The sequence below is a fragment of the Colletotrichum higginsianum genome, chromosome 3 (assembly GCF_001672515.1).
Source record: "Colletotrichum higginsianum IMI 349063 chromosome 3, whole genome shotgun sequence".
NCBI lineage: Eukaryota > Fungi > Ascomycota > Sordariomycetes > Glomerellales > Glomerellaceae > Colletotrichum > Colletotrichum higginsianum.
The window spans coordinates 5,445,929-5,466,333 of NC_030956.1; the positions used below are offsets into that span (position 1 = coordinate 5,445,929).

At 56.0% G+C, this 20,405-nt stretch overlaps 8 protein-coding genes across 8 annotated transcripts; 3 read left to right on the forward strand and 5 right to left on the reverse strand.

Moving 5' to 3' along the window:
- Nucleotides 1-433: 433 nt before the first annotated feature.
- On the reverse strand, nucleotides 434-1,729 carry CH63R_05185 (NmrA-like family protein; the record flags this gene model as incomplete). The annotated part of the gene is given in 6 exon segments (XM_018300160.1): nucleotides 434-726; nucleotides 784-1,075; nucleotides 1,128-1,209; nucleotides 1,271-1,494; nucleotides 1,570-1,691; nucleotides 1,696-1,729. Coding segments are annotated over 6 exon segments (1,047 nt in total).
- A 502-nt stretch (nucleotides 1,730-2,231) lies between these two features.
- On the forward strand, nucleotides 2,232-4,557 carry CH63R_05186 (Zn 2cys6 transcription factor; the record flags this gene model as incomplete). The annotated part of the gene is made up of 2 exons (XM_018300161.1): nucleotides 2,232-2,711; nucleotides 2,761-4,557. 2 exons carry the CDS (start codon nucleotides 2,232-2,234, stop codon nucleotides 4,555-4,557), a joined length of 2,277 nt encoding a protein of 758 aa, XP_018161407.1.
- Nucleotides 4,558-4,767: 210 nt separating this feature from the next.
- CH63R_05187 (uncharacterized protein) lies at nucleotides 4,768-5,715 on the reverse strand (the record flags this gene model as incomplete). Its single annotated transcript, XM_018300162.1, has 1 exon — nucleotides 4,768-5,715. One exon carries the CDS (start codon nucleotides 5,713-5,715, stop codon nucleotides 4,768-4,770), a length of 948 nt encoding a protein of 315 aa, XP_018161408.1.
- Nucleotides 5,716-7,192: 1,477 nt separating this feature from the next.
- CH63R_05188 (Mucoidy inhibitor-like protein) lies at nucleotides 7,193-9,593 on the forward strand (the record flags this gene model as incomplete). The annotated part of the gene is made up of 2 exons (XM_018300163.1): nucleotides 7,193-7,306; nucleotides 7,365-9,593. 2 exons carry the CDS (start codon nucleotides 7,193-7,195, stop codon nucleotides 9,591-9,593), a joined length of 2,343 nt encoding a protein of 780 aa, XP_018161409.1.
- Nucleotides 9,594-10,014: 421 nt separating this feature from the next.
- On the reverse strand, nucleotides 10,015-10,661 carry CH63R_05189 (C2H2 type zinc finger protein; the record flags this gene model as incomplete). Its single annotated transcript, XM_018300164.1, has 2 exons — nucleotides 10,015-10,125; nucleotides 10,194-10,661. 2 exons carry the CDS (start codon nucleotides 10,659-10,661, stop codon nucleotides 10,015-10,017), a joined length of 579 nt encoding a protein of 192 aa, XP_018161410.1.
- A 3,740-nt stretch (nucleotides 10,662-14,401) lies between these two features.
- On the reverse strand, nucleotides 14,402-14,998 carry CH63R_05190 (Acetyltransferase; the record flags this gene model as incomplete). The annotated part of the gene is made up of 1 exon (XM_018300165.1): nucleotides 14,402-14,998. One exon carries the CDS (start codon nucleotides 14,996-14,998, stop codon nucleotides 14,402-14,404), a length of 597 nt encoding a protein of 198 aa, XP_018161411.1.
- Nucleotides 14,999-16,167: 1,169 nt separating this feature from the next.
- CH63R_05191 (uncharacterized protein) lies at nucleotides 16,168-17,178 on the reverse strand (the record flags this gene model as incomplete). The annotated part of the gene is made up of 2 exons (XM_018300166.1): nucleotides 16,168-16,594; nucleotides 16,691-17,178. The coding sequence occupies 2 exons, from the start codon at nucleotides 17,176-17,178 to the stop codon at nucleotides 16,168-16,170; spliced, it is 915 nt and encodes a 304-aa protein (XP_018161412.1).
- A 2,176-nt stretch (nucleotides 17,179-19,354) lies between these two features.
- CH63R_05192 (uncharacterized protein) lies at nucleotides 19,355-19,564 on the forward strand (the record flags this gene model as incomplete). Its single annotated transcript, XM_018300167.1, has 1 exon — nucleotides 19,355-19,564. One exon carries the CDS (start codon nucleotides 19,355-19,357, stop codon nucleotides 19,562-19,564), a length of 210 nt encoding a protein of 69 aa, XP_018161413.1.
- Nucleotides 19,565-20,405: the final 841 nt, after the last annotated feature.

The window sequence follows — 20,405 nt, forward strand, 5'->3', positions numbered from 1 at the left end:
ACCGCGCCGGCTGGGGAAGAAAGACGGAGTTGTGGCTAATATCCCGTGGAGGCCATGCATTCCTGGGTGTTGGATGGTCTTTGGAGCACATTGCTAAGTTGCGATCTAGTCAAAGGACCATAGTCAAAAGTTCAATTCATCCTTCGGATCAGTTGCTCCAACCATGCTGCCATCATGATGAGACCCATTCCAACAGTCTTGGCAAACTCATGCATTGCTGTCAGGTTGGTGCTCGAAAGTTACTAAAACCAAGAACATATTCAAGTGCAGGCCAGAGAAGATGTGGGAGTGGTCAGCCGCATTTAAAAGTCCTTACTGCTCAACAGCTAAACCAAGCGAAATGATGCGATTGAACCCAAAGAAAATCCAGTTAACTGTAGACTCAACGGCTTTTCCAAACAAGTTGGAAATTTCACCCCCGTTGATGTCTCTTTCAATAGTCAGTGTGAACACTCTTGGCACCGTCATCGATGGCAGCCCACGCGGTCGTCAGGAAGTCCTCGGGCTGGGTGAAACGAAAGTCCGGGAGGAGCCGGTTCCACTCATCCGAGATCTCAAAGTTGCCCGCCGAGATACCCAGCAGGAAACCGGAGAGCATGGCTCCGGAGAAGGCTTGGATCGTTTCCTCCGGGATGGACGGGTGATCGACCCAGGGCAGCCACGGAGCCTCGACGACGCCGGCCTTGAGGTCTTCGGCCTTGAGCCTCGTGACCTCGAAAGTTTCTCCTGCGATGGGAGGATTCAGAATTCGGTTTCATTGCATCTGTGATCGGGGGAACCTACCACGGAGCTTCTCGCCTAGGGCGATGATTTGGCCGACGGTCATCGTGGCGCCCTTGATGCCGCCGATGACGGGCCATTCTCCTTCGTACTCGACCGCCAAGGCCACGACTTTGGCAAAGTCCTGGGCGGTGGTCAATGTGAAGATGGCGTCCTCTCTCCCCTCGGTGATGAGGGCTCGACGCCGATGGTAGTTGATCGGGGTCTCGAACAAGTGTACGTGCTTGGACGAGTTGAAGGGGTAGGTCAGGTAGTTGGTGAACAGACCAGGCTGAAAGAGGCAGTATTCAATGACCTAGAATCTCGTCAGTCACTGCAAGATGCGACGCTGTAGAGATTTTTTTCACCTTCTTCTCCCTGTTCACCTCCGCCAGGTACGTACGTGTCTCGTCCTTGAAGTCGTACCAGAACATGTGATCGAACTTGGCGCTTGATTGTAGCTGATTAGAGAGGACGATGGGGTGTTGATGCATGGATTGAGGTCACTCACGCAGCCCATTCGCTTGGAGCAAATCGTTTGACGCCTGCTTTGATCGAGGCGTCAATCAAAACTTTCTGGGCACTTTTCTGCTCGGTCTTGGTGGGATCGGTTGGACCGGTCACGAAGGAGAGCACGGTATGGACGCCTTTCAGGGTTTCGGCTAGTTGATCGACATCATCGTAGGTCGTCTTGGCCCACTGGACTCCCGGGGAGAGCTCTCCGGCTGGGGCATCCTATGCGCATCAAGACGAAGATTAGTGACCAGACATGCAATGTGGGAGCGAAGCCTCAGGTATTATTGCCCTTACCCTTCTTGACAGAACTAGGATCTCGTGAACCCCTCTCGCAACCAGCGCATCGTGGACCTCCTGCCCAACATCCACATAGGGTGTTAGTACCTTTGATCCAACCGGATGGAGACAACAGCAACCTACTGCCAGCTCCGCCTGCGAGTGCGACCTTGACCATGATGAATATTTGACGGTGTTCCCGGTTGTTTCGTCGGTTGAAAACGTTGAGCGTCCAAGTCTTGAAAATGGGTTGGTTTAGTTGAACAATCGATTAGGTAGTATGATAAAGCACTGTCTGAGTTGAGAGATTGTGTCGAAAGCAAGAGTCTTCTTGGAAACATGCTCTATATATAGTCTCTCTGATCCGCCAAATGTAGTGTTCTATTATTGACAATGATACCACATCTTCCCCCGCCGTTTACACGGATGCGCCTGGTGGGGCAGCGGCGGCCGTTCGCCGTGAGCGAAGAACGAACTCCACCGCCGATTTACCGGAAGCCAAGTCCGTCGGCGGAGGATTACTAATGAAAGCGTGGCCGTCAGCTGATTATCTCCGCCAAAGCGGCGGTCCAACGAAGGGGAACCGTCCGTCGCCTGTGCCCGCACCCTCTCCCCTTCACCCTAGCCAGCTCACACTGTTGGACCTCATCGCATCGAGGCTCCCCCTATTGGAAAAGAACATGGTGGACGCACCAAGCACATTAAGCCCGGCCCCCTGCGCCGACTCGGCCCCGACGCCGAAGCGCCGGAAGCTGCGCAAGGGCACCCAGAGCTGCTGGGAATGCAAGCGGCGCAAGGCCCGGTGCACCTTCTCCTCCGCCCATCACGACGTCTGCGACGGCTGTACGCGTCGCGGCACCGACTGCGTGAGCCAGGAGGTCACCGACCAGCCGCCTCCCCCCGGGTCCAGCAAGCACCTCGTCGACCGGCTGGGCCAGGTGGAAGCGCTGGTGAAGCAGCTGCTCAGAGCCGGGAACGGGGTCGACGATCATGGCGTCGGCGATGGCCATCCTGCACCACAGATCCCTCAAGGGAAACGGAAGACGACGAGCCGTTCTCGATCCCCGGTTGCCATGGCGAGGAGAGAGTGCGACACATCAGCGTCTCCCTCTGGCGATGGCAACCACACACAACTTTGGCACTCGTCTTCCAGCAGCGAAGTAAGTCAAGTTCGATTGGTCGTTGTATTCACATTGACAAGGGCAATAGGGGCGGCGTTACCCAGCATCGCCGTCCATGAGGGATGAACCATCTAGGGTCACTCGCCCGGAACAAGATGCACCAGCAGAAGAAACACACGACGAGATCTGCAAACGCCTCCTTGAAGCCTGGCCAAGTCAACAGGACATGGATATCATTCTGTCTATACCGGTGGAAACCTCGCAGATCATCCGGGCAGTCATATGCACCAGGACCGGCTCCCCCCGCACATCGCTGCCATCGTCCGCAACACTGCTGGAGCCGCCGCCGCCGGGATCTCACCCAGCCCTGATTGCCCGGAGCCTTCTGATCCTGGCCTCATTCCTCCAGGGCATGCCGTTTTCCTCGGCGCACCACCTCGCGAGACTCGGCACCCCCTGGCAGGTCCTCATGTCGCGGGCCGTGAAGGCGGCCCACAGCCTCGTCACCTCCGACGACGACCTCGTCGCCTCCCTCGAAGGCATCGAGTGCATCATGCTTGAAGGCCTCTACGAGAACTACGCCGGGAACCTGCGGCCCTCGTGGCTCGCCGCGCGCCGGTCTGTCGCCATCGCGCAGATGATCGGCCTGAACCGCGGCGTCGAGCCAAAGTCCCTGACCGGCTCCGTCATCGAGCCGAGCGACCTGTGGTTCCGTCTCGTCCAGTTCGACCGCTATCTCTCCCTCATGCTGGGCCTGCCGCAGAGCTCGCTCGACGACGTCTACGCCCGCCCGGAGGCTCTGGAAGGGTGCACGCCGCTGGATCGCTATCTCCGCCTGTGCACCGTCGCCTGCGGCCGCCTGCTCCAGCGAGATCCCTCGGACGTGTACGACCTCGAGACCAACAAGGATATCGACAGGGCACTGCAAGAAGCCTCCGCGTTGATGCCGGCTCAGTGGTGGGTGACGCCGACTTTGTCGCCCGACACTGGGCACGCGGAGAGGATCCGCGATACCCTGCGGTTCAACGACCACTTCATGTACTACCACCTCCTCCTCCAACTCCATTTCCCGAGCGTTCTGCGGCCGGTGTCGGAGTGCGGCTACGTGTATCACAGGTCGACGGCCCTCACCGCCAGTCGCGAAATCCTGTCCCGGATGATGGCCTTCCGCGCAACTCGACCCGCGCGCTACTACTGCCGGGGAGTGGACCTGATCGCCTTCTTCTCGAGCACGGCCTTGTGCCTGGCTCACATCTGCGACACGCCCCAAGACGTGACCGCCCAGCACGGATTCCACTTCCTCGCCCATCAACGGCTCAGCGACCGGGGGCTCTTGGAACAGACTCTGGCCATCATGCAAGAGCTGGTCGATCGGCACGACGACGAGATCGCCACCAGGGTGGCCACGCTTCTCCAGCATCTCCTGGCGATAGAAGCAGACGTGGCATCCGGTGGCAAGTACGCCGTGGCCTTTTCGCCGGAGGCTCAGAAGCACGATGACCTCGGGTATCGTGTGAAGATGTCCGACGACGGCACCACTCTGCGCATCTGTCTTCCACATTTCTGGGTCATCAAGATCCAAAAACAAGGCCCTTCAGGGGGGAGACTGCCGGCAGCTAGCTCTGACGGAGACGAGCTGCGCGTCAAGTCAGGAATCGACGGAGATGGCAGCACCTCTCTCACCAGCACCAGGCAAGACCCGTTACCGGCCATCCCTCGCACTGGAAACTCGGGTCTTGAGAGGGCTGGAGGCGAGGAGCAACCCCTTTTTGGACGAGAAGGGAATGAGGAAAACTGGGCGCTAGAGAATCTGGACTTTGCGTTCTTGGATAGCTTCATCGAAGGGACTCTTGGGCTGGACAACGGCGTCATTGCGGGGGAATAGTCGTCGACCAAACAAAAGTTTGAGTCACGAGCAACTGGCGCAAAAGATTGCTAATAAAATCCATCAACACGCATGCCATAGGAACAGAAACTTTTCAAAGGCGGGACCGGCATACGATGAGCATACATAACATGGAAGATAGAACCATGGATGCGAAACCAAGTAGGAGCCCGTCCCGTACGCCCGGCAACAAACACACGATTCAGGATTCTACACCAACCCCAGATGCCTCAAGCCGGTCCAGATCCGCTGCGCGTTGCTGCCCGCCCCGTTTGCCGCCAGCTGGGGCCCTATCAGGTCCCTCATCGCGCGCTGGTTCACGACGTCCATCAGCTCCCACATCTCCCGGAGAAGCGCCAGCTCGAACCCGGTCTCGCGGAAGATGCGGGCGAACCCCAGGAACAGCATCTGCATGGCCCGCGGCGGCAGGAAGGCCTCGACGCTCGGCATGAGCTCGACGAGGAACGCAGCGACGGGCCGCGCCAGCGCCTCGGAGCAGCCGAGCGCGCGGTCCTGGTCGAGGACGCAGCAGAGGACGAAGACGTGCCAGAAGATCTCGTGGACGGTGGCGGCGCGGTCGCGCGCGTTGGCGAGCAGGAAGCGCGGGCGGGCAAAGAGGTCGAAGGCGTCGCGGCCTGCGCGGTTCGCCGCCGGGGGCTGGGACCGGCTCAGGTCCTCGAGGTGGCGGAAGACAAAGGTGGCGGCGCGGGAGAAGGCCTCGTCGAAGCCGCGCTGGTCGAGGACGTTGTCCATGATGCCGTGCTCGTAGCCGCGGAGGAACTCGGGCACGCCAAAGTAGCCGTCCTGCATGAGGTTACGCGTGCGCGGGAGGTGCTCGTGGAGGACGTCACGGTCGACGAGGACCCGGGAGCCGTCGGGGAGGGCGACGGTCACGCGGTTGCGGAGGCGGTCGGTGGGCTGGGCCGCCCGTCCGCCGCCGGGTCGGACGGGCGTGGCGGCCGCGAAGTTGTTTGTGACGCTGAAGAGCTGGCTGAAGTCGAAAAGCCTAGGGCCCGGGCCGACGAACGGTGTCCGAGAAGCCGGGCCATAGTTGTTGATGTTGACTCTGTTGCCGGCGATGTTGTTATTGCCAAAGTTGGGCCAGGCGCGGGTGTTGTCCGGTCGAGGCTGGTGATACCATGGAGTCGTGCGGTACATGTTGATGGTTCGGACAAGATGGACGGCACTTGAAGGGAAGACTTAGAAGCACGAACAAGATTTGATCCGAGGGAAAAGCGAGAACAGCAAGCTCATCTTGTAGGCCCTCGTTGCGTCGTGCAAGGTAACACGCAGTGCCGCCCCCGGCTGCGGACATGTGACGAGGTCGATGTTTGTTTCATTAGATCTCGGCCTCTGTACTACTCCCTGCCTGTGCAACCATGGGATTCGTACGGCGAAGAAGCACGAGCAGTACCCGGCGGTAACCATCCGAACAACGCATCCAAGGCAGGCCTGTTGTGGTTTGATCCTGCGGTGTGGAGATGGGATCAACTATGATGTCCCACGGCTTTGGAAGCCAAGTCGGCGGGAAAGCAAGCCAGGGTTGGCTGGCGACCCCAGCATCTTGTTCCTTTCTTTTCATGCAAAGTTGTAGAGAACGCAGTGGGGAAAGGGAGTTGGATTTCGAGAGAGGATGTGATACAAAGGAGCCGATATGAGCTTCAATACAGGGGTATGTGAGTATGGCTTGCCTGGAGATAGCATGAGTAGTGGATAGAGGCAAACCGAAGGTGTAAAAGTAGGTGCTTGAAAGGCTTACCGAATTGATTATTTAGTATTCAACGTGTCTCTTTTGTGGATTTTCCTTAAATCTAACTACTATCCAGTTGTTATCTAACTCATTGATTAGTCCTTTTCCAGGTAGCCTCCTCAAGTCCGTCCAACAAATTGGCACAGAAAGTACTCCAAGCACTTGAAATTCGAAAGAAACAGAGGGAGGCTTGATGAAGCCGGACCATGTCAACTATGCATGCATGTGAATGTCTCGGGGTACGCCAGAGCGTTTTGCGCAACGGTGTTAAACCAATCAGAACACCACACCAGAGGCCCAAGTAGGCAGGGCAAACAGCTTGAAAGCCTGGGGTTGAGCGCCATAAGTCACTAAATGCTGCCACTTCCAGGCGCAGAGAGCGCCACAGCGCGTTTTTCCTATGAGTTGGGGAGAGACGGGGGTGGTGGGTGGCGTCTGGCAATTACAGCTTCGCCCACATACTAACAGCGCTTTGGGTTTTCATCAAGGGAGAGAAAGGTTGGCTCTGAAATAGCGTTTTCCCCGTTTCCAACACTCATCAATAGCACGTCAAACACGGCACGTCTGGCCCTTCGTCATGGTCAAAGACCGGCGGAGAGTAGGATGGAACTCCGCGCGGCTTGTGCAATATCCATCCATCCATCAGGCAACAGAATGCGGCGAACCGCGCTGCCTGGACCAGCAGGATTGGTCCACTGCTACGTGTGACACAGATATAAATACGAGTTCGATCTCCCTCCTATCCTGTTTCTTCATACCATCCAGCTTCTTCTTTTCCCCGCCCACTTGCTCGATCTATCGAAACTCTCACTATTGTGACTGTTCATAAGTAACCCCTCGTCATAAACCAACTGTCATTCTCAGCATACACTCTGGCAAACCACAATGGATGTCATTCACCATAAAGAGTACCATGTTCGCAACCTGTCCACCAGATCCGTTACCCTCTCTCCCAGCAGGGCTCAGATCGTTCGAGAGCTCAAGAGCCTCCCTCTGAGTGTGAGTATTAACTATTAGTGCCCTTGAACCAGAAATCAGTGACTGAAATGGCCATCAGCCTGGAACCAATGAGATCACCATCATAGGCCTGACCCCGACGGTCGACGAGTCTACAATCAAGGTCGATGGCACTGGCTCTGCCGTCATCACCGACATTGCGGTGGAACTGCTGCCCAACCGCGACATCTTCGAAGACATATACCCGGACTCGAGCGATGACGCGTCAGATGCCGAGTCTGATCACGACGAGAATGTCGACGAGCCGCCAGAGTTGCCGGAGCTCAGCAACCTGCGTTCCCGGCTGCGGCAGCTCCGAGACGAGGAGCGCCGGTCCAAAGAATTCGTCGAAAGCGCCGCCAGCCGCCTCAAGATCCTCGATGCTTATGGAAAGTCGCTCGACCGCAAGAAGAGCATTGACATAGTCGAGAGCATCGAAACCTACCGGACAGAGCGGGAGAGGATCTTTCAAGATCACGCGGCGGGACTGGCCCAGGGCCAGGCGAACGCGAAGCTCTTGAGCGCTGCTCTCAAGGAAGAAAGCCGCCTCATGAAGAAACAGGAGAGGGAGGCGGTCGAGGCTGCTCGCGAGAGAGAAAGGGCCCGTAAGGAGAGGGCCAAGGAGAAGCAGAAAGACGCGAAGAGGAGAGAGGAGCGCCGGAGGGAAAAGGAACGCATTCGAAAGGAGCGCGAGAGCTTCTGGCCAAGGGTGTGCTACTCCGTTCGAGTCACCCTCGAAGCGGCCACCCTGACGCCCATGTCTTCCCGCCGGACTTCAGTCTCGAGCGACACCGTCCAAGCCTTTGCCGCAACAACAAGCAAGTCGAGTGAAGGATCGGAGCTTCTATGCGACCTCTCCCTCTCGTACGTCACCTCGGCCGCCTCCTGGTCCCCGAGCTACGATCTCCAGCTCTTCACGACGAACAACAGCGGCACGCTCTGCTACGACGCCCGCATCACCAACGAGACCTCCGAGACCTGGAGCAACTGCAAGGTCATCCTCTCGACCTCCCAGGCCCTGTTCTCCGGGCTCGAGAACAGCATCCCGACCCTGAAGCCCTGGAACATCAAGCTCGCCCCGAAGAACGGCCAGGGGAGCGACATCCTCGACAGCGCCGAGGAGCGGCTGCAACGAAGAGGCTGGTGGAGCGTCCAGCAGCGGGCGGCCCAGACCTCGAAGCCTCGTTCACAGCTGTTCGGTGTCGACAATTCCGTCCTTGCCACCTCGTCTGAGGCTCTCAGCTCGTACCAGAGCGGCTTGATGCTGCTCGAGCAGCAGAACAAGGGCAGATTGGTCATGCAACAGCTGGAACAGCAACGACAACAGCAGCAGCAACAACAACAGCAATCGATGCCGCCACAAATGCTAAAGGAGTCAGCGCCGGGCGGACGCGGCTCCTTTGCGTTCGGCGCCTCCATGTCCCAGGCTGCGCCGAAGGCATCACGCAAGATGTCCGCCTTTACGGCGAAGCAGGACAGCGAAAACGAAGACTACAGAAGACAGGAAGAACAGAACACCATGGAGTGGCCGGTCATGCCGAGCCTGGACGAGAACGTCGACTTCCAGGAGTCGACCGTGGAAGAGACGGGCTTCACCACGACCTACGACCTCCCCGGCACCAAGACGCTCCCTCCTCGCCCGACCCCGTCCAAGCAGCGAGTCGCGCGCGTCGGCTTCTCCAACATAGTCTTCAGCCACACGGTCGTCGCCAAGTACAAGCCCGTCGCCTACCTCAAAGCCAAGATCCGCAACAACAGCCGGCTCACGCTCCTCCGGGGCGAGACGGGCCTCACCCTCGACGGCACCTTCTTGGGCCGCGCCCGACTGCCCCTATGCAGTGACGGCGACATGTTCTCCCTCGGCCTCGGCGTCGATCCGGCGATCAAGGTCAACTACCCCAAGGTCGACGTGCGGCGGACCACGACGGGGCTCTTCTCCAAGGAGAACAGCTCCGTGTACACGCGCAGCATCACCGTCGCCAATACCCGCGCGGCGGCCGGCAAGCCCGTGTCTCTGTTCGTCCTCGACCAGGTGCCGGTATCCGAGGACGAGCGGCTCAAGGTCGACGTGCTGGCGCCCAAGGGGCTCGTGGTCAACGGCGCCAGCGTGGCCACCGGACGGCCGGCTCGCGAGGGCAAGGACGACGCCGACTGGGGCAAGGCGACGGCTTTGTTGAGAAAGGGGGGGCAGGTCGACTGGCAGGTGACGCTCAATGCGGGCAAGGCTGTGAAGCTTGGCTTGGAGTACGTCGTTGCGCTGCCATCCGGCGACTCTGCTGTTGAGTGTTAGAAAAGTCTGTACGATTTGAAGAGCTTGATAATAGATTGGACTAGGTATATCAAGAGTTTTGGGCCGTTCTGTTTACGTTGATGTCAAGGTAGGGTGGAAGCGTCAGACTGCTCTATAGTCAGAGAGGGAGCCGTACTTATGAGAAAGGAAACACAATGCCTTTAGTTAGCAGGATTTCAAAATTGGAACGTCATGTTGGCCTGGAATTGAACGTATTGCGTGGAAAAAATAACACTGTTAGACTGTTCCTTGATATTCGAAGGACTTTCGGCTATGTTCCTGAACGAAAGGTCCCACCTTGCATTCATAACGTCCATCTCTCAAGGCTCTATTCGATCATCAGACTGTTCCGCCGCTTCCTGTCGATTCCCTCCTATCCGGCACTGTCCTCTTACCAACTCACACCAACACGCACCAACACTCAACCTTTGGAACCGGCAACTTTAGCGGCCTGACCACGGCGTGGCCTGCGGCACGGCTTGGGAAACAAGTTGTTCCTGAGCCGCTGGTGAATCTTTTTGAAATGATCTCTCTGTCTGCCGTGTAAGTCGACTCTGGCATTTACAAATCGGATCGAATCCCAAACGGACAATAACGCACCATGTTGTCTTTCCGACTGAACATCCGCCCGCAGTCCGGATGAGGGCACTGGATGGTCGGCCGGTGGGAACCCATGTGCCGCTGGTAGTCCTTGCGGGTCGCGAAGCCCACGCCGGCGCCCGCGCACGGCGTCTCGGCGCAGAAGAAGTACTTTTCGTGGCCGCGGAAGTGCTTTCTCAGGTCGCAAGCGCGCGCGAAGACCCGCGGCGAGCGGCAGCCCTCGAACCGACAGCGCCAGTTGCCGCCGGCGTCGAGGTACCCCATCCGCCGTAGATCCTTTGGCTCCCAGATCTCGTCCTCTTCGCGCTCCTCCTCGGTCGGGCTTGGTGACTTCTCTTCGCTGGAGTTCCACATCTCCCAACTGGGCGTCGTCTGCACCGTCGATACCATCATTTGCTGTGCTGGGGGCTGTGTGAACATTTCCGATCTGTTGGTCTCGACCAGATTATCGGGCCTATAGTGTGACATGGGGTCGGAGGACGTGGCCGGATACGACAAAGCCTGATATATGGAGGCCAGAGAATCTGGATACAATGTAGGATAAAACCAATCCAAGTGAGGGGGATTAGGAACAATATCGAAGTCACTTCCTGCGGGCCGCTGCTGCTCGCCCCCTATGTATGTTTTTATGTTGTGAGCTGAGTGGCTGTGGTACTGGAAACACTGTTGATCCATAACGTCAATAGAACTTTCCCAAAGGATTGTCTCTGTGATCCACGAGGGCTCTTCATCCGTTGAGAAAATCTTGTATATGCAATGACGGTGTATAAGTGAATAGGCTGTGTAGACGTCAACGTGGGCGGACAAATGTCGAAAAGAGGGGGGCAAGCTCCGAACTTGGAAAAAGGCTTTTTCCGGACGAATCGACTAAATCGAGACTCGTGATATATATCTGTAGGCTTCAAACTCTATTTAGAAACCCATGTCGATATCAAAGCAGCGGTATAGCAGTTAAGTTGAGCCTGTTTCACCAGTACGCACCAATGTAACCCTCCTCGTACAACTCGGCACCCCTTCATTCCTGCACTCCGACTGCCAAAAGTATGGCTTCAATGAGGCCTAGACACCTGTCGGCAGCTTTTCAATGGTACAAGTCTCACGACATTTGCTTTAGACTCTCTTGTTATGTGCTTGGCGACTGATCCTCTTTCCCGGCTTCCCCGAGCTCGCCCCAGGGCTCCCTCATCATGACACTAGGCTTTGATTTCTCGATATCATGGTTTTTAAGTGTAGCTTAGGTCGAGGTCGCTATTATCGCCAGGGAGATCCATGGCATGTGCATCTTGACTCATGACGACCTCCCTTGATTTCTACACGCTAGCCGCATCAGAGTACGAAGACGGCGGCGTTGCCGTGTAGTTGAACGCTTGTAATCACTGTGAGATTCAAGTAGCTGACGCTTCATTCTGTCTAAGCTAGCAATGCCGGTAGACAATTTACAGTGGTTTGAACCAAGTTCCCGCGACTCGGCCGCTTCGGCATGTTGGAGGACAACTGTTGCATTTGTCTCTGATGAGGTTATGGATGATATGAGATACGCTGTGTGTGAAGACACGGTCAATCCTAGCCCGTCTCTCACATATGCAACAAAATTTAATTTTGGATCCAACCTTAGTCCATCAGCATGTTAGCTCACACATGGGTTGAGATTCTATGCTAGATTTTTTGTCAATTATTTCATAGCCTACTTCTACCATTGTTACCTTTGGTTGTCCTGCAAAACGCGAAGAATTCGCAGCTGGATTAAAGCATGATTAACAGGTAATAGCTTTTAATAACATGTAGGATAACATTCGTTGTTAAGCCAATGATGGAGCATGTCTCCTGAACAATTCATGAGAATATATTGCTGCTGTAATTATTTTCAGCCATTGATAATTTCCACGTTGACTAACATGGACAGACGTTGTTTGCTCTGGAAGTGTCAATTTGGCAATGCGACTGGCCCCTCGACGCGGTCAAGTCGTGTCCACCGATTGACCGGGGGTCCCTGTCCTGAGTCGACCTGCTTTCAGTCCAGCAGAGTTTCGAGCTGCATCAAATAACGCTGCCTTATCTTGTGGCTTCCTCCGATAGCAGAAGCTTCTCCGGCACCTATTGACCATCAATTTCCCTTCTGAGAATTCCGCCACGTAGCGTTTTCTACAGGCCCGTTCAGGATTCTCGTTGTTGCTAGGGATGGTTCGTTGATCCGAAAGCTTGGTCTATGGCTCGTTAAGATCACCGGTGACGAACCTGTCAAGACTCACATCTTTGTTTTATAAGCGATCTTTCCGTTTTGAGACTTTAAGACCATCTTGAGAGTACCTGGTCAGTGTGACAAGATCGTGAGTTTTGGGGCTGGGACTCATACGGCACACGTGAGGACGTGTAGTTGCGGAAGGAAAAGCCGCATTGCCAGATCTGGAGACTTCGCTACAGCCGGGCGCATAACGCTGGCCGCAGATAGCGAGCTGCATGATCTATTCTTGGAATTGCTCGGTGGTGGTGCGGAGAACAACAGGGGTTGACAACCATTACACCACCCATCACCGCCCTCGCCGATTCCGAACGAGAGGTTTGGGTAACAAGCTGTTAGCATACATCGGTCCGTCAGATACGGGGAGTTCTTTACCCCGTAATTTCATATTCATCTTTTCTACTCTGCCACTTGGACATTGACAGTTGTGAGAACGGCGTTTTGCCTCAAAAATCGTATCGTTCCTCTGCGCAAATACTAATTGACACCGGCAGCGCCTAAACGGGATGATATCCGAGGTATTCAACGTGATTTTCGGCTGGACACCGCGACTTTCCAGGTATTATGCATCCAGCGAGAACCGCTGGTTGACAAGTGGTGGTGGCCAAGGTCAGTGGGAACTTACAGTGGAAGCACGGCATGTGTTGGGTAAGGCTCAGGTCTGGTTGGTCCCTCTGTGGTGTGTCCAAGTTTCGCTCCTGTGTCTCAAGCATCCGCAGTCCGACTTGGCGGCCGGTTCCTCCCATTTAACAGTCTCGGTGGCGTAAACTTTAACAAATTGCTGATGTTGGGCGCCTGGCTCAGATGTGGAATGTCCCGCATGAACCAGAAGCACGTCAACAATGGGCTGAAAGCGGCAAAAGCTTCCTATAAAGCTGTAAACATCCGCCAGTACCAGAGGGCTGGAGATGAAACAGGTGTTTCTCGCAGAAAGACAGTCTTGTGTTGGGCGATTGACTTGTGAGAAAACCACACATTAAACAAAACCAACGACAAGCCCCTGGATGGTACCGGCTGATTGGACAGCGTCTCGGTATGTCAGACAGGGGCAGACGAAAGCTAGATGCTGACAGTAGTGACCGGCCCGCGCTTACTTTCCGGCAGTAGAGTCGTGCGCGGGACAATTATCGGTGATTGAAGGGCTTAGCCAGACTTTGACATTGTCATTCCCCGCCTCCGGGGCCAGGGATGACAAAGACAAATGATCGAAATGATTAGGGCCTCGGGGGCGATGAGGTAGTATTAGACCAAGAACTTTCGGTAGCCTCGGGTCAGAGCTTCTTAATACTGCGTAAGAAGGTTGCCTGACCAGACACGTTCGTTTTATTCCTTGCCACCCCCTAGGGATCGAATGGAACCGGAGGTAAACCAATTGAAGAGACAGCTGGGTTTTCCATTCCAGAGCTTCCTTTGGCTTCCACAATATCCTTTAGGGCAGCATTCATGGTGTAGTATTAGTCATCGGCGCTCTGTGTGACAACCTCATTTGTAGCCCAATGCGTGTTGCCCATGATAATATACCGCTCGCTTGATAACGCGTGCAAGTCTAGATCTAAAATGAAGAGTCAGCAGTGGAAGTATTCAGGCAGCATCAACTGACGAACGGCACTTCCAAAAACGAGGAGATGGCATGTTCCACGACTCAGTCTACTGCTAATTACTTCCATGAGCGTTTCCAGTTGATGAGAAGCGAAAGTCTTTGGAAATTTCTTGGCCGGGTCCTCCGTTAGAATGCTTCCAGAGCGTGTTGACAAATCATGTCGGCAGTCTTACATAGACAATGGTAGGGGTAAGTCGAATAAGAATCAAACCAGCCCTGAACCGGACTTCGATTCTCAACGTGATGTGTGGAGCCGACGGGTGTGAAAGCCAACGAGACGAAGAACTAATGCTACGGCCCTTATCGGTATTGGGTTTCAGGTATGGCTTCCAAACTTTCGCCCCCAAAATCGAAGCACAAGCGCATCGGTCACGTCGACAGATCGGCCCTGATGAGTGAGTACACCAGCTCGTCCATGACCACGCCGTCCCTGACGACCGCCCTCCTCAGCCGGCCCTCGAACACGAACCCGCTCTTCTCCAACAGCCTCCGGCTCGCGGCGTTCTCCGAAAACACGCCGGCCCAGAGCCTCTCGACCTCCTCCTTCTTCTCCTCCTCTCCGTTCTCCCCCGCGCCGCCCATGCCGTCCAAGACCCACCTCGCGAACGCCGGCACCAGCTCCGCCATGACGCCCCGGCCCCAAAACTCCTCCCCGAGCCAGTACCCCAGCTCGTAGCCCCTCGAGTAGACGTCCCTGCCGGGGACGAGGCCGATACTGCCCATGACGGCGCCGGTGGCCGGGCACGCGATGGCCCAGTTGCGGATCGGCTGGGCCTGGTTCAGCGAGATCCAGGACTCGGCGTCGGCGAGGGTGTAAGGGCGCGGGAACGAGTCGCGCAGGAAGGCGGACACGGCTTTGGAGTCGGCGGCCTTGGAGATGGACGGGGCGTCGGCGGGGTGGTAGGGCCTGACGATGCTCTTTTGGAGAGCGAGGATGGGGGCGGGTAGATTTTGTGTGGAGGCCATGGTTGAGTGCGCGGTTTTCGGGTTTCTTGATTCGAAAGAAAGCCGTAGCTAAGAGAGGCGTTTATCGCTTGTCTTGATGACTCGTGAAGACGCCGCGGTGTGTTGTGGAGATTTGCGTTTGTCGATGTTTTATCTCGTCCGCCAGGGGTGTGACTAATACGACTTGAGCCCGCCCCCCGATGGCGAGGTGCCATTTAGGGAATAGCTTATCTGTAATTGCCCATGGAATGTGTCATCCGATGAGTCTTTACGAAGGACGGGCCGCTGCAGCGATCAGATTGGCAGCAGAATGCGTAGAACCATTGGAACCCTCTCACCGGGGATAAACGTGAGGTGAACCGCGAACCCGCTCTCAGCTTCTAATGTAGGCGGCACTGGGCGTCTCTTCGGATTCTGCATGCACAGGGACCTGTTGGCAAAGATAGCCTTCAGTCCAGTATCGCTGATTTTCAGACTTTACATATCGGGACTTTGCATATCCAGACTTTGAAACAACGAATCAAGCAGACTTCCGGGACAACCCCGAAGCAGAGGCCTTGGCATGCCCGATCCGGCCGGAGGGAGGTCACATTCCCCGGGGCCGACGCGGGGCATTTTGGGGGGGGGGGGGGGGAAGAAGGGTTGGGGATGGAGGCCAGCCAGAGTGTGGTAAAAAAAAAATTAGAAATAAAAAGAATTTGCTGCAGCTGGAAAAGACCAGGTAACTAACCTCCCTACAGACGCCGAGAAAGAGTGAGAATTGAGCTCGGTTCGAAAAGAGAAAAAGAATTTGCCATGAGAAGAGCAAAAATCATCAAAAAAGAAATTGATTCCAATCGCTGCGAGGATTTGAGCCTCACGCGGGGGTCGAACCCGCAACCTTGAGATTAAGAGTCTCACGCTCTACCGATTGAGCTAGCAAGGCAGCTGAGGCCAATTGTGGTTGGTGACCTTGACCACGATTTTGCGGCTTAGTAATCGTCCCAGGCTCCTCAGGGCTCGGATCATCACGGTTATTGTCATCATCATCGTTTGAGCCCTCCAGGCAGGAGACATTTCTCTCTCTACATCGACTAGATCAAAGGGCAAAGGGGTATTCGCTTTCCATTCCAATGAATCCATGCACACATTTCCTCGAAATCCTTCCTTCTCCTTCCCACCTCCCATAGACCGCCACGCCGTGAGTCCGCTCACAAGACCCAGGCCGACTCGGTGTAGTCCTTGGCGCCCTTCTGGGCGGTGTTCTTGTTGTACTTCATCCAGCACCAGTTGCCGTCCTCGCCCTGCTCGCCCTTGAAGATGTAGACGACGCCCTTGCAGGGCCCCTTGCGCGACTGCTGCTGCAGGTTGAAGGCGGCGCAGTAGCGCACGCACTCCTCAAAGTTGCGCGCCGGCACCTGCGCGATGTCGTTGTACAGGTAGTCAGTGCCGCAGTCCTTGCTGAAGGTGAGGTTTGTGCCGGGCACCTCGTACGTCAGCTCAGAGCCGCTGCCGGGGCACTTGTTGAGCGCGATAGGCGTGTCCGTCTCGGCGGGCTTGCTGAGATCAAAGGCGGCGGACGCCGAGGCCGTCGGCGATGCGGACGTGCTCGTCGAGGCGGCGGCGGGCGACTGAAGACTGCGAGAACGTCAACCTACCGGCCACTCTGTCTACTATTTGTCGCCGCGTGCGTGGCACATGGAACCCGCGGCGGGGGAGGAAAAGCCTGCCTACCTTGCGATCTCGCTATTTTTGCTCGCGAGCATTGCGCCCAGTCCTCCCGCGACGCCGACGAGAGCGCAGAACAGCAAACTGGACAGGACGAGAAGCCAGAACGTTGTTTTGCGCAGACCACATATCGTGCCGTCGTCCGGGTGCATCTTCTCTGGCGTCGACGGGTGGTGATGCGTTACACTGTTGTCGTACGCGGTCTCGGTGTAATTCGTCTGGGGGGGCGCATGGGTGTGGTGATGCTGATCCGGATGTTGATGCTGATTGTAGTATGGCTGAGGCGCCGGGGCCGCGGGCTGATACGACTGCGGCGCCGTGCTGTAGGCGGCGCCCGTGTTCACCTCCAAGCCGTCGGGGATGGCGTGGGACTCGGGGCCGGGCCCGCCGTTCGGGTCCTTGAGCATCTTCTCGGCCTCGGGTGATGTGGAGTGACTACTGTAACCGCTGTTGCCGTTGGAGTAGAAGTGGTCGTGAGGATGCAGGGAAGCCATAGCGGCGCAGGTGAGAGCGAAAGCCAAGGTCACGCGGGGGCGCACGCAGGAGGGAGGAGGGGAGGAAGAGGCTTTAAATTGAGAATGTCCGACACCCAGAATCCTTGCGAGGATGGTCAAGAAACCAGGAAATCAGGAGAATGTCTTGGCAGCGCAGCCGACGTAGTGTATATGCACGATGAACAGAGGAGGTGTGGCAGGCTGCAGCACACGCATCAGGGGCCGGAGACGGAGGGGGACATTGTCAGCACTTGTACTCGATGGGCTCGACGATCCAAAACAAAACCATGGACGCCATCCGTCCCATAGCCGCCGCCGGCCAGCGTAGGGCTGGCAAGGGAAGTGAGAGGGAGGGGTTGGTGACACGATCAAACAGTCGTTTAAGCGGTAGCCTGCTGGCGAACATGGAGTCGTCGCAGGGGAGGGGGACGGACGGACGGGAGCCATTGCTTACCACCCCTGGGTCCGGGTTGGTGGTGATAGACTTGGATGCTCCATCAGCTCCTGGGGGGATTCCAACCGCTCAGCCGCCGAGCTTGAAGGCCGGTCGCGATAGTCGCCCAATGGGGAGGGCCTGCGCGGAACGCGATCGGCGGTGTCGAGGGCTCTGGATTTGGATCTTTGCATCAGGGCCGGCCGGGGCCAGCATCCTTCGCGTCGCACTGTTGGGTAATTGGAGACTTTTTGCCCTTTGCCAACCAAAAGTACCGCCTGCGCCAAGGTTAAAAACGCCCCCAAGATGATGGACGCGACTGTTTTGGCACAGAAGGATCCGGGAGTCAGCCTAAACGACGCCATCCAGCGTCTCTCAATTTCCCAGCGGCCGCAGGCTGCCGTGGCACTTTTTCAACATGCGGTTGCCTTCATTCCGTCGAGCATGCCATCATAATAAAGAGCAGCTTGGGTCTTTGGTCAGTGCAATGCGAGGCCCGCTGATGTTTCTTGCTGGCTCCGCAAGCTGTGTCGTGTGCTTAGCTCTGTAGCTTTCGCTGAGAGTCAAACGTGTGGTGCAAATAGACGTTTGGCATGGTTGCATTACCTAATCAGAATCAGTTGTGTAACAGGTATCTATCCCTAAGGTTGTTAGTTACCCAGGTACCCAGGTACTCAGGTACCTGTGTCTTCCCTGCGCGCCCAGTTGTTTACGCTCACCAAATAAAGGTAAATCAATTCCCTCCTCCCCGTCAGATATTATAATTATCTGCATCCAACAACACGGACCTGCTCTACAGTCGCGTCCTTTAAATAATAAGTCGAAACAACTGTTTCCTTCTTTTCTCTCTTCTCCCATCTTCTACCATCAGATTTCTGTACTATTTGCAGTTTCCATGCAAGCCGTCGCAAGAGTCTTCGACTTGTACGTGCGTTGAACGTTCAATCCTTCCATGAATGTGGAAAACACAGGTGCACAAACTTTTTATCTTGCTGCCAGATATTTTGTTCGAGGTGTTAACTTGCAATAGATAATTACAAGCCATCTCGCCCGTTGACACGCTGTCCATTGCTCCCGGCGACCACCCGTCGGCTCAGACCCTAAATGGTGGGCCCTAAGGCAGGACCGTGTAAGAACGCCACGAGGACTCGTCTGGCTAATCTTTCCGAGTCACTTATGGGCTTTCCAACAGTCTGCTGGCCTTTCTCGGTCCTAGGCTCGTTGGAAACGCACCAGCGCTATTTTCTGGGACCCAGTCCTAGGGCCGAACACGAAACCAACGCGTGCTTCACCCGACGTGTCCCAGGCAAGGGCGGAGATTGTCACGCTGAACCTCTTCCAAGAAGACAATCCAGAAGAGTAACCCACGTGACAGAACGACGCTGCTTCTCCTTCTTTTCTCTGAATCCTAGGACCCTCGCATTATTCCGGAAGACGGTTCTGCTTTGATTGGTTCTGTCCTGAAAAGTCATACGTCTGTCTGGCTGATGTGTTAAAAAATAAAGAAGAAAAAAGCCCCTGCCGATATCCATTCGAATCGCGACGACCACGCTCCTGGTTCGGTAGACCAAGTACTCATTGCGGCTCGAGGCAGATTTATCCTGGAGTAAATGCCTTGTAGCAGGTCTTTCAACCGCGTATCGGCGGCTCTTGGACGCTCAGCTGTTCCAATCTGATCAAGGACTGTGGTAGGAACAACGTCAGGATTCAGATGAACTCAACTCATCAACCTTTGCATTCCAAATGCTCCTCCTTGGACACATGTGTCTCATCGTCGAGAAGCAGGTCAGCAGAGTCTTCAAGATCTTCAAAGTCAGCACATCACACGCAATGCACACACACACACTTACGCCCGACCTCATATGGCCCTTGATCTTCGCCAAGGGGGGCGGCCCGGAATGGGACCGGGGCAGCTGCCACCGTATCACCGTCGCGCTCAAACTTGAGAGGTGATGGGCGCCGCCGCCGCGAGACTCCCTGCCCCGGTACTGCCAGGAAGATTTCTGCTTGAAGGTGGCGCACCCGTTTGAGGTCGTGTACGGGCCCGACGAGAACTCCGTCACCGAGACACGTCTCTTTCCGTCCGAGAAGGTCGTGGGTCTGCCGTAGGCCGCAGGCCGCTGTCGCTGTGGCGCCAATCGGCAACGGCAGGCTTAGGTACGTACGTTGGAGACGTCAACATCAAGAAAAGGATCGTACGCTGTTGTTTCGGCCACGCGTGGTTCGGGTCAAACCCGGCCCAGCTAGGCCTGAGGGACGCAGGTAAACGTGCATATGCGCACGTAGTCCCTTGGACAGGGTCTTGCGCCGGTATAGTGACGTGAGGGTTGATACTCGAACGACTCGTCTTCAGGCTGGCAACTTCAAACTATGAACGGCCTTCATCTGTCCTTAGCCCGTATCCCGGATGGCCGGCTAGCTTGCCCAGGAAAAGCTTGCCCAGGAGAGAGAGATGGATGGATGATGAAGGCGATGTGATAGGCCGAGGAACTGCTTATGATCGACCTAGATCGACCTCGGCTGCGTTGCCTTCAAGGCTATCCATCCACGAGCTGCATCGCCAAATGTGCTGGGTCTCGGAAGCATAGGCGCAGTATCGGGGACTGTTTACCTAGTACATCGCACGAGCACGAAATCATCGAAACGCAAACATGATCCGACTCACCGCGAAACCCAAGAACCATCCATGCCGACACAACCGTGAAGGCTTCCAAGCCTCCAAGCCCCCGAGTCTCAACCGACATTTTATCCGTCCACAGAGGCGCCCCCTCCCTCAACAACGTGAGCCCGTCGA